This window comes from Salvelinus namaycush, chromosome 6 (assembly GCF_016432855.1).
Source record: "Salvelinus namaycush isolate Seneca chromosome 6, SaNama_1.0, whole genome shotgun sequence".
In the NCBI taxonomy this organism is placed as follows: Eukaryota; Metazoa; Chordata; class Actinopteri; order Salmoniformes; family Salmonidae; genus Salvelinus; species Salvelinus namaycush.
The window spans coordinates 48031255-48044300 of NC_052312.1; the positions used below are offsets into that span (position 1 = coordinate 48031255).

The 13046-nt window shown below is 47.5% G+C and overlaps 1 protein-coding gene across 4 annotated transcripts in view; it reads right to left on the reverse strand.

Annotated features, from left to right (window-relative positions):
* LOC120050112 (zinc finger protein 16-like) overlaps positions 1–13046 on the reverse strand; it is a 32134-nt gene that overhangs the window by 2095 nt on the left and 16993 nt on the right. For 2 of the 4 annotated variants that reach the window (XM_038996757.1, XM_038996756.1), the window contains exons 7-13: positions 2857–3059; positions 2472–2573; positions 2279–2374; positions 1920–2030; positions 1468–1591; positions 330–1284; positions 54–112 (exon numbers count right to left, since the gene is read on the reverse strand). In XM_038996757.1, the coding sequence (XP_038852685.1) occupies positions 54–112; positions 330–1284; positions 1468–1591; positions 1920–2030; positions 2279–2374; positions 2472–2573; positions 2857–3059 (1650 nt within the window). Of the gene's footprint in view, positions 1–53; positions 113–329; positions 1285–1423; positions 1592–1919; positions 2031–2278; positions 2375–2471; positions 2574–2856; positions 3060–3383; positions 3622–13046 lie in introns of those variants that run through there. The other 2 variants (XM_038996758.1, XM_038996760.1) reach the window with 2 other exon arrangements.

The following is a 13046-nucleotide window of genomic DNA, read 5'->3' on the forward strand; positions in this document are numbered from 1 at the left end:
CCAAGTGTACCTATAGTACCATAGAAACCTTGTGTTGATATAACATTGCAAACCTTTATTTCCATTCATTGTGGAGCTGTCAGAAGTGGCGCTGAGGTCTTCAGAGTCTTCCCTAAAGATAGCGATAAAGCACAATTGATGTCCAATGACACTGCACTTGATTGATTTTATTTGACAGTTTAACAAAGCCATACAGACAGTACAAACATTTTAAAAACGTGACAGGGATAACACAATGAAGTCAATGACGCATTTCCATTGTGGTCCTTTTAAAGTAAATGGTGAAATTGCTTTAAAACCTTAAGTCCCCTCCCACCCCTCATTCTTACCTTGGGTCTGGAGACAGGTATAAAGGGACACCCCAGGTCCCATTACCCTCCTCCAATGCCTTGAGCTGCCCTCCATTGGGTCCTTTTGATCCCACTGTCTTCATCTGGAGTCTTGTGTTTCTTCTCCATGGTTGAGAGGAGGACATTTGGAGAGGCAGCCCACTGACATCCAGTCTCTGGAACCCTAATGTGGGTTTTTGGTGCAGACAGGATGTGACCAGTTCAGGCTGGTTCATTACATCTTGTGGCGTACATTGGGAACTTCCTTGATCCGTGACAGTTTGGGGGACATAACCAGCTTCATTTCTCTCCTGCGCATCCTTCTCACGCCCCTCCGCTGTGACCCCATTTTCGTCATGTAGGTTCTCATTGTGGGTGGACGGTCTGTCAATTGTATTCTCTGCACATATAGGCCCAACTAACTCCTGATGTTCAACATGCTCCACCTCCTCATAAATCATTTCCACCTCTCTATTCATTGACTCCAGATCCACACACACATCCCCCACCTCTGCACAGAAAACGGCTTCCTCTGTGTTCATGGCACTGGTTTCCTCTGAAACAAGCTCAGCGTCTCCGTTAGGATGCCCCACTTCCTCACAAATAACCTCCACTTCTCCCTCTTGACATTCTTCCTCGCTTGGCATGGCTACCAACTCCCGCTCTTCCCCATTCAATTCAGCCTGACTGTCTCTTGGGTTCTGTGACTCAGTCTTCTCTATACTAAACTCCCTTTCCTCTCTGGTGTATGTACTGGTCCCCAGCTCCACTTCTGCATACTCAGTCACTACTACAGACTCTGTTTCCATCTCTTCACCATATAAGGCTGGGTCCATACAGCCATCCATCAACTCTGATTGGATCTCTGTTTCTGTCTTTCTAGTGGCCGTCACCAGTACCGGAGTGAGAGACAGAGAGGAGAAGATGCAGTCGCCAGCAGAGGAGGAAGAAGTTGCTGAGTGAGAGGTAAAAGGAGACAATTACAGTGAGATGTTATTTATTTTAATAAACTGCAGGGATGATATGAATAAAGGGGGAATGTTACAATCCTAAAAGCATTTCCTTGAATCATTCAAATGTAACAATTTGCATACCTCCTTTACTAATTCTGGATTTTTGTTTTTTTTAAGTGGTTTACCATTGGTGTCCAAATATCCTAGTTCTCTATGATGTTGCAGTAGAGTCTTCAACTGCAGAGGTTGAGATAGAGAGTTGACACACTCTTCCAAGACAGAGGGTGCAGCATTGAGCCAAGACACTGTCTACGAGATGGGGAGCACACATTAATATAATGCATCAATCAACCGGTCCAGTTGTTCTTCAATAAAATATTCTAAATGCCCATCATCTTAAATAAAATGCGCCAAGATGTCTCATGTCTAATACATATACAAAGTAACCAATGTAACGTTTTGTGAAGAGTGCTGCAGTGCTACATGAGACAGCATGTTAATTCAGCGTGGACATTATGACATGAAAGACACAGACATTCTTTATGCAAACATTCAAATAAGCCAACTTTATTCACAAGCTCATGCTTGATAACGGAGGTCAAAGGAGTGGTCTAATAACGAGGTTCTGCATGAGTACCTGTTTGAGGTCTGGTACTGGAAGGAGCTGCTCCAGCCTGGAGAGAAACTCCCACATTAATCCTTGCAGAGCAGAGTCATACTTGGGTCCATAGTCTACAGGAAACACTTCCTAATGGGAGAGATGAAAAAGACAGGGGGATCAATTATTTGGCAGGCTACTTTTCACATCTCTTTCAAAGATTAAATGTAGCCTAAGAATATGAAGCGATAGGTTTATTATCACAAAAACATAAAACATTGACAATGTAGCCTAGATACTACTGGTTTTATCTGTTTTGTTATAGCAATGTTGACAGACCATACAAATGTTCAAACTTTGGTGTTTAAAAAACTGAACCAACAAAACCATATACTGACCTGGAAGAAATGTTCCCTCTCAACTGGGTCTTGGATAAGAGTTTGTACCAGTGCAAGGAAATTTGATTTAGAGGCTTCCGCTTCTGCGCAACAAAACTGGGGAAATAACCTCTTGAATAAATGTACTGTAATTCTGACAAGATAGAGTGAGAGAAAATCATTACAGAGGATTGAGGAATATCTTAAAACTCACGTCTGCATCCCCCGGATGTGATCTTGCTGCGTGGAAATGGATCCTGTCCAGATGGATCTGAAGTCCTGCTGTCTGCTCCGTGCGGCACAACTCCAAAACCAACTGGGGAAGAAACCCATAGATTATTCCTACAAGAACACTGTTGGGTAAACAACTTGGCCTAACCTTTCTTTTCAAATATTCCATTCCCTGTTGTTTCATGACTAAAATATAATTTCTTACAACTCATTACTAAATTAACCATGTTCTTTTCAAGTCACAGGACAAATCTGGATATATAGATTTTGTGGTTTTCACTCCTGGTTCTTTTGGACCGTGAAAGATGTGTGTGGGCACTATGACAGAGTCAAAGTTACTGTAAATAATCACCTCCTCTCTCTCTCACCTTTGCTCGTAAGCCCAACATGAGCTGGGTTCTCTGTCTGAAACTGAGCAGCTCTGGAACCGTCTCTGTAACAAATGTCACAAACTCTTCCAGCTTCCCGTAGTCCATTATATCCCCTCGTTGGGCCACTTGCCACATCGCTGCAGAAAACAACCGCAGCGGTGGGATGAACAGGCGCAGGGCAGGTAGAGGAAAAGATAACCCTATGAATGAACATATCGCAGGCAGTAAGCAGCTGCACTGACTGAGCCAAACAAGAGCACACATAGCTAGGCTATGACTAGAAGAGTAAAACATTGATACTACTTGCTATAGCTAACTACGCATTGCATTTTAAGTAGATTGTGTCTGAATGCAGATCACATAAAAGCGATAATTAAACGGAAAAAAGCATTGATTCCATACATAGTTACACCATAAGTAGCTAGCTACAGGGCTACGATTGGAAAGTTGGCTTGCTAGCTGGAACCCCTGCCTGCTCTGCTTCTGTCTGGTGGAAGCTTCCAATGCGACAACTATAAACTTACCCGTATTCACCACCGGTTCCGTTAAATTCCGATAATCCATTATTATCAGTCACAGGGACGTCCTAAACTAAACCCAAGCAATCATTTAGTCACTTGGCTGAAATATCTGTTTACCTGGAAGTTATAATTTTTCTCATTTTGCAGGAAGTCGCTTAAAAAAACATTAGTTCCGGTTTATATTCGCCTTCAGAATAAAAGTTACGATCATGGGAAACGCTATATCACAGATTGAACAATGAGACAGGTACTGGATGTATAAATATCCGCTTGACCTTTCCACTCGGAAGCCCACTGACGGGCAATGAGAGAAGATGGAGCGAGATGGATTTTGGCCTACATTCTGAACATTTTCTCATTAATGAAACATTTGATCTCAATACAGTTTTCTGTTCCCAAAACTAAAATATGTTATGAATAGAGTGGACTAAGTTTTGTCAAAGTTTTTTTTAATCGCGTTGTTTTTGAGTGAAAAGTTGACTTGAGTTATTGCACACTTGCATTTCAGAGTCGGCGTCTGCTAGAACGGGCCTATAGGATCTCGTGCTTGGCTCTGCCCACCTCCTTGCTTGTTCTTCCTATGACTCATCTGTTCCCATTGGAAACTACAGGCTGTGGTCTATCTTGGTTTAGTGATACAAATCTTTGGCTAGATCGTCTCTAGTAATCAGGGAATCATCTCACAAATGCTAATATAATGCAATGAACTCCTCTGATGTTGCCAAAAAAGTCAATTTAATTCAAATGACAAAAAAATAATCTACAACACGTTTCATACAATATTAAAATAAAGGTTAATAAAAGAAATGTAACCATAAAAATAATGAGTGCATTCTTAATGAAAAGTTCAGCAATCACAGAAAAAACAATACTTGAAGTATTGGACTGGATATACCCACTATGATAAGTAGCTTAAAGGAAATTTACACCCAATAACGATCTTAAAAAAAAAATGTAATTAGTCCATTGATGATGTTTCGCTTGTCAGGAATCAAGATTTTAAAATATGTAACTTTTAAAGTGCATTCAGAAAGTATTCAGAGTTTGACTTTTTCCACATTTTATGTTACAACCTACACAATACCGAAGGTTACATATGTAACCACGGTTATGTGAGATATTTGGATCACTCCAATATATTGGTATCACTCCGCGGCAGAGGGATACATCCGAGGTGAGGATTAACAGATTTACTCCCGTGTACACCTGTGTCACGGCTGGGGTTTGCCCCTATATATATATATATATATATATATATAGAACCCATGGCCGCGACATGCGTTCTCTACATCATTTTTGAGGCGACTCTAGCACCGTAGAGGATTGGAGTGATCCAAATAGCTCACATAACCGTGGTTACATACATAACTTTAGTTATATTCCACTATATTGGATCACTCCAATATATTGGTATACCCGTACCAGATTAGTCGGTGCTAGAGGGACCTGACCAGCCTGCGGCGAAATCCAAGTGCGAGACCGAGACGCAGGGGCCGTCAATGTGGAACGGGAGACGACGCCCAGGACCGCTAAACCAACCGCAGAGGGAGGTGCCACATTTACCTGATAGTACCTAGCAAAAAGTGCACAAGGACAAAGCAGACAAAGAGCTGGTCTGTTGTTCTAACTGACCGTGTCCGCTCCACATAGGCAGCCAGTGCCCTCACAGGGCACAACATGCCGGAGGGAGAGCCCAGAATCCCCCGCCACTGCCGGAGGGTCGTAAGCAGACAGGATAAAAGGTATGTTCACATGCCTGTCTGACAGAACCTTCGAAGAATAAAGGGTTGGGGCGGAGAGATGTATTCCTCCCCCGGGGTCCATCCGGTAGCACTCAGAACTTACTGAAAGAGCATGGAGCTCACCCACCCTCTACATGGAGCTCACCCACCCTCTACATGGAGTTCACCCACCCTCTACATGGAGCTCACCCACCCTCTACATGGAGCTCACCCACCCTCTTCATGGAAGTAATCTCTACCAAGAAGCCACCTTCATAGAGAGGTGTTTCAGGTAGGCAGACTCCAATAGTTTGAAAGGAAGAATTGGATGTGTGCCAAGACCACATCCAGATCCCAGCTCGCCATTGAGCGGGTCCTTGCTGGACGCAGACGACGAACCCCCTTCATAAACCTGGAGACCAAGGGACGGCGCCCCACTGGCCTGTCCATCCACCCCACATGGCAGGCAGATATAGCGGCCAAATACCCTCTCAATGTAGAGGCTGTCAAGCCCTCATCCAAGCGAGACTGCAGGTATTGGAGGACATACTGCACCCTGCATGACTCGGGCACAACCTCAATACCAGTGCACCAAGAGCAGAACAACCGCCAGTGCAACTGGTATGCCGCGGTTGTAGCCGGTGCCCTTGCGTTCTGCATGGTGTTCATTACACCCTCCTGTAGTCCTAACATGGACCATTGGTGCCGTTTAGTGGCCAAGCCCACAGACTGCGGTGCGGCCTTGGATACCACAGAGTTCCCCCGGCCTGAGACAGCAGGTCCGGTCTCGGGGGAAGTTGCCAAGGTGTCCCAGACAACAGCTACAGAACAAGGCTGAACCAGGGTCGTCTGGGCCAGTATGGGGCCACCAGAAGCAGACGTTGCTCTGCCAACCTGGTCCTGTCCAGCACAGCCTGGATCAGGGGAAAAGGGGGGAATGCGTAAAGCTCCAGCCCTGGCCAATCGTGAGCCAGAGCATCCAAGCCCAGACATGGAGTACCACTGGGGGCAGTGTGCATTGTCCAGGGAGGCAAACAGGTCCACCTGCACCCTCCCGAAATTGTCCCACAGGTGCTGCTCCACCTGGAGATGTAGGCTTCAGTCCCAAGGTGGCGGGCCCTTCCTCGAGAGCATATCCACTGCCACATTCAGGATGCCAGGTACGTGTGCTGCGCGTAGATATGCTAGACGTCCCTGAGCCCAGAGAAGGAGCTCCCGTGCCATAAGATGGAGGCGGTGCGACCTCAGTTCACCCTGATGGTTGATGTAAGCCACCACTGTGGTGTTGTCCAATCTCACCAGGACATTTCTTCCCTTCAGATGTGGAAGGAAAGACTGCAGTGCAGCTCGGAGCTCTAGTGTATTGATGTGCCTGCCGCTCCAAGGGGGTAGCCAACAGCTGCTGGCCGACCTGCCCTTGGTCACCCCCCCCCCCCCAGCCAAACTGGGAGGCGTCTGTGCTGATCAGCTCCCGGCGGCACATCCTCAGCATCTCCACCCCACCTGAGAGAAGGGGTGACAGCGCCACCTAGATGCCATGAGGCACTGTATGGTCACCCGCAGCTGGTGGTGACGGTGGCGCTTTGGGTGCAGCTGGTGGGAGTTGAACCACTGTTGAAGAGGCCGGAGATAGAGCAGGCCCAGGGGAATCAACAATGAGGACGCCATCAGCAAGCCCAACAGGCGTTGGCAGGTTAGGACGGATACCATCTTCCCCTGCCGAAAGTGGTCAATAAGATAAGATTGCCTGAACCCTTCTGGTGGGCAGGCGTGCTTTCATGAGGACTGAGTCCAGTTCCATGCCAATGAAGGCCACCCTCTGGGTTGCCGTCAGACGACTCTTGCAGTCTACAGTAATGCCCAGCCCGCCGATGTGGGTCAGGAGCATGTCTCGGTCTGACAGGACCTGGGTCCTGGTTGGGGCACAAATCAGCCAATCGTCCAGGTAATTGAGGATCAACAACTCTCGGGACATGAGAGGTGCCAGGACAGCGTGCATGCACTTTGTGAAGTACGGGGTGCCAAGGAGAGGCCGAAGGGAAGAACCATGAATTCGTAAGCCCTCCCTTCGAAAGCGAATCGGAGGTACTGCCAATGAGCTGGGTAAACAGGAACATGGAAATACACATTCCTCAGGTCCAGCATCACAAACCACTGGTCCCTGGACACAGCCTGCAACACCTGGGCTGGGGACAGCATGTGGAACCTCAGTAGCTTTAAGTACCCATTGAGGTTGCGAAGGTCCAGAATCGGTCGAAACCCTCTGTCTCTCTTTTTGGGATCATAAAATAAGGGGAGTAGAACCCACCTAAACGTTCTGAACTCTCGATCCTGCGGATGGTACCCTTGTCCAGGAGTGAGGAGATCTCCAGCCGCAGGGTTTTCTTCAGGGGGTCGGCCACTAGGGTGACACGAAGGCCCATGAAGGACGGGGGCCGGCAGCGGAATTGGAGTTGGTACCCTTCGAGCATTGTGGACAACACCCATGGGGACTCCACACACTCTTCCCACTTTGCCCTTTGAGACCAGGAGAAGCGGCCGAGGCTGGGGAAGGGTGTGTCAGGGGTCCTGCCGGGGCCCGCCTTTCCTCTGGCGCCTGGATCCCCCAGGCACATCCCTATGGTGGTGACGGTTGACAGGTTGTTGTTCCACCTTGCTGTGCCCCTCCCCGCTGTCGTTCTTCAGCACGAGGCGATAGGACAGGAGGGAACCCCACCGTCATTCAGGTGCAGGTGGTGGCGACGGTCCGTCTGCCTTGGACCCGGGGCCTGAGGAGGCGGCATTAACCGTCTCAGGGTCTCCCGGTTCATACGAACCTTATCGGTCTGCTCCAGAATGTCATTAACCCCTGTGCCAAAGGTCAGCCCTGGGGTGATGGGTAGAGTGACAAATGTGCTCTGGAAATCAGCGAGATTGGACCAGCCAGATTTGGCGCTTGGAGGTAACGACCTGCGCCTTGACAGTTGTAGCGGACAACATCCGCAAAGCAGGCAAAGCAGGCGAGACACCTCCATCGCTTCCTAGAGGAACTCCTCTGTGCCCCCCTGCAGCCGGGGAAACAGAGTCTGCAGGTAGGCCTGCAGCAGCATGGCCGCGTTGTCGGCCAAGAGAGCAGAGGGACCCATATGTGGCTTCAAAGACTCTGGGGAGTCCCGGCTTCAGTTGCGGGTTCCGCTCTATAATCTCCCGAAGAAGCGCCCCCTGGCAGAGGCCCAGCTCTCCTACAAGGCCTCACGGAACTTAGCAGAGATGGGGACAGATGGAGTCATCACTGTCCACCAGTTTGATGTCCAGTGCAGTGGCTACCCGAGTGAGTAGGCCCCTCCTAGCATCTCGAGCCGCTGGGGGCAATGAAGCTCCACCGGCCGGCTTCTGATGACCTGTCAGCCTGGTAGCCCCGCCCACGGTGGTGAACAGTGCCAGCATTGTCCCCCAGGAACAGCCCATCACTGGCGAACGGGGAACAGCTGTGGTCGTCATCGAAGCTATTGACCTCCTGACGCAGGGCATGTGCCATCCGCTCAAGGTGGTCCCAGCGGTCCAACTCCTGCCCCCGTCCAGGACTGGCAGAAGATGGGCTCTGCCTGCGGTGGCTCCAGCCACACTTCCTGGGAGGGGTACTGGGCCCAGTAGAGGGACTAACAGCTCGCTGGCGCACCACTCCTGAGGGAGGGAGCTCGTCCCCAGCCTGAGCCCGAGCCTGGCCGACTCACTCGACAATGGCCTCCAATCGCGCCAGGCGCAGGCGTTCTGAGAACACCACACAGAACTGGCACCCAGTAGGGCGCTCCACCGCCCTCTCCATGTGGCTCAAATCCAGGCAGTGCATACACGAGGTGTGCCGATCTCCAGGGGGGATGCCACCATCACACCTGTCACAAAGGGAAGCCATAAGCTCAGCCAAGCCAGCAAGGCCACGGAGCAGGGGTCCGACGCCCTGGGAGAGCTTGTCGTGACCCGCTTGGAGGAATAGGAACCTGGTGAGGGATAAATTACTCAGTACCTCTGCAAAATGGGGAAGACCCGTGTGGGAAAAACAGGCAGACAAAAAACAGCAACCAGGTAATGGATTTGATTTATATGTTTTTTGTTCGTTTTTTTTTAACGCCAACTGCAATATTACCTAGCTGTTTTAATATCTAAGCAGTAAAAACAGCACCATATGATGGAGTAACTCTGCTAAGGAACTCCAAAGTTAATGCCTCAACATGCTCTTACATTCTGCAGGGGAAAGAACAGGAAAAAAAACCTTGTAGAGTAATTAGCAGAGAAGCCACTTAAGCAATTCACAACACACAAAGAACAAGCCAGTCGGCAAGTTGTGTAAGGTAAATACAGTTTGTGGCAGCAAGAGCCACCAATATATTAAAGGATGCACACGGAGTTGTAGTGTAACGCTAACGAAACACAAGTACGACAAACCACGGGCGGAAGATACAGATCAACCGAGCGCAGCGAGTGGAGCACTCAAGAGGAGGGGCTGGCCATGTGGCCAGCAGCAAACAGCCAGTGAGTATACTTACACGCAAGATAATACACTTACCAGTGACTTACCAAGCAAACTTCAGAAAGTTTGTACCTCAAACCATACGGACGTCCGCCGAGAAAATGAAAGAGAACATGTGTTGCGGCCATGGGTTCTATAGATAGGGGCGGACACCAGCCGTGACACAGGTGTACACAGGAGACAGGAGTAAATCTGTAAATCCTCACCTCGGATGTATCCCTCTGCCACGGAGTGATACCAATATATTGGAGTGATCCAATATAGTGAAACATAACCCATAATGACAGAGCTAAAACAGGTTTTTAGAATTTTTTGCAAATGTATTAAAAATAAAAAACTGAAATACCTAATTTAGAAAAGTATTCAGATCCTTTGCTATGAGACCCGAAATTGAGCTCTGGTGCATCCTGTTTCCATTGATCATCTTTGAGATGTTTCTACAACTTGATTGGAGTCCACCTGTGCTAAATTCAATTGATTGGACATGATTTGGAAAGGCACAGACCTGTCTATATAAGGTCCAACAGTTGACAGTGCATGTCAGTGCAAAAACCAAGCCAAGAGGTCGGAAGAATTGTCCGTAGTGCTCCGAGACAGGATTGTGTCGAGGCACAGATCTGGGGAAGTGTACCAAAACATTTCTGCAGCATTAAAGGTCTCCAAGAACACAGTGGCCTCCATCATTCTTAAATGGAAGAAGCTTGGAACCACCAAGACTCTTCCTAGAGCTGGCCGTCTGGCTAAACTGAGCAATCGGGGGAGAAGGGCTTTAGTCAGGGAGGTGACCAAGAACCCGATGTTCACTCTGAAAGAGCTCCAGAGTTCCTCTGTGGAGATGGGAGAACCTTCCAGAAGGCCAACCATCTCTGCAGCACTCCACCAATCAGGCCTTTATGGTAGAGTGGCTAGACGGAAGCCTCTCCTCAGTAAAAGGCACATGGCAGCCCGCTTGGAGTTTGCCAAAAAGCACCTAAAGGACTCTCAGACCATGAGAAACAAGATTCTCTGGTCTGATAAAACCAAGATGGAACTCTTTGGCCTGAATCCCAAGCGTCACATCTGGAAAAAACCTAGCACCATCCCTACAGTGAAGCATGGTGGCAGCATCATGCTGTTGGGATGTTTTTCAGCGGCAGGCACTGGGAGACTAGTCAGGATCGAGGAAAAATATGATTCGAGCAAAGTACAGAGAGATCCTTGATGAAAACCTGCTCAGGACCTCAGACTGGGAAAAGGTTCACCTTCCAAAAGGACAACGACCCTAAGCACACAGCCAAGACAATGCAGGAGTGGCTTCGGGACAAGTTTCTGAAAGTCCTTGGGTGGTCCAACCAGAACCCAGACTTGAACCCGATACATCATTTTTGGAGTATCCTGAAAATAGCTGTGCAGCGACGCTCCCCATCCAACCTGACAGAGCTTGAGAGGATCTGCAGAGAAGAATGGGAGAAACTCCCCAAATACAGGCGTGCCAAGCTTGTAGCATCACACCCAAGAAGACTCGAGGCTGTAATCACTGCTAAAGGTGCTTCAACAAAGTACTGAGTACAGGGTCTGAATACTTATGTAAATGTGATATTATTATAATAATTTTTTAAATAAATTTGCAAACATTTCTAAAAACCAGTTTTTTGCTTTGTCATTATGGGGTATTGTGTTTAGATTGAGGGGAAAAAACAAATGTATCAATTTTAGAATAAGGCTGTAATGTAACAAAATGTCAAGGGGTCAAAATACTTTTCAAATGCACTGTACGTCAACAATGGACTATTGAAACAAATACCAAATATATGTTTTTGGGTGGATTTGTCCATTAAGTAAAATCAGTTGCCCATTGGTCATTTAGATTCTCTCTACAAATGACTTACTATCAATACTTGCAGCCGACTCTATACAACATTTTAGATGATCTATTCAAAATATCCACTTAACTATCTGACGGACCTAGTTATTAAATCTATCCAAAAGAAAAATCAAAAAAACATTCAACAACTGATATGCAAATGTACAACAATAACTCAATTTTCATTGAGGGAGTGAGTGAGTGAGTTGGTGAGCCTTGAGGCATCGAATTTGGGTGAAAGATTCCCCACATTCCCCACATACATGCTTCTCTATATGGGTTTTCTGGTGCCTTTTCATATGATGAGAAAATCTGAAACGTTTGTCACAAACGCTGCATGAAAATGGCTTCTCTCCTGTGTGAAGTCGTTGGTGTGATTTCAGGTAACCTGACTGGATGAAGGACTTTCCACAGTCTTGGCATTTGTATGGTCGCTCACCAGTATGGTATCTTTCATGCAACCTCCTTTCATTTGCTGTGATGAAAGTTTTTTCGCAATAGGAGCATGGAAATGGTCTTTCTCCTGTGTGAGTAAGTTCATGTCTTTTCAATGACACTGCTTTGTAAAACTGCTTTCCACAGACTGTACAGGTAAATCTCACCCCCTCATGAACTTGCTCAATATGTGTATTCAGCTGAATCTTTGTCCGATAAGTCATGTCACACTGCGAACAAGAAAAGGGTTTCTCCTCTGAGTGAGTCCCCATATGCACCGACAGTTCAGAAGCGGCCCGGTAGCTCTTTCCACACTGCCAGCACAGGAACGGCTTTTCTCCTGTGTGCTTCCTACTGTGTATTGTTAGAGAATTGGCTGTTCTGAATTTTTCTGGACAAACAGAGCACTGGTACAGGTACTCTCCTGAATGAACCCTCTCATGGATGACAAGGTACGATAACTGAGTGAAGGTTTTCTCACATTGAGAGCAGGCGTATGGTCCTGCGAATTTATGTTGATGCAGATAGTGTTCTCTCAGACGCCCTAACAGGGTAAAGGTCTTCTCACACATGGTACACTGGATTTCCTTGTGCATCAGCCTATGTCTGTCAAAGGCAATGGAGTTCGGGTATATCCTTCCACAATCAGAGCAATAGAATGGATTGTGAATTCGTTGGTGTGTTCTTAGGGAGGATGAGCCTTTGAAATCTTTGTCGCATTCATCACATTTGAATACCACCTTTCTTTCTTCCTCCTTGCATTCTGCCCTTGTGTCATCAGTGGCTAGCAGTTCACCAGCCTCCTCTGGAGTAGCATCCTCTTGTTGCTGGTCCACCAACTTAGATGCTTCCTCTTGGTTCACCTTCAGACAGATATCCCTCTGGTGTTTCTTTAAACCATGCATGTACTTGAAGTGCTGCTCACAGTTGCCACATTGATAAAGACGCTCATCTGAATGGGATCTCATATGAATAGCCATTCCTGAAGCACGGTTAAAAATCTTCCCACACACAGTGCATGGTTTGGGTTCTTTGAGAGTCGGCACTGAAGTAGCAGCCGTGATAAGGGGCTCAGTGTCGATTTCCTTGGTAGTGAGAGGGCTGCTGCAACCTTCGTTTTTAACTTCCGCTTGTTGCTGGTCCACATTCTGACCCAAGTC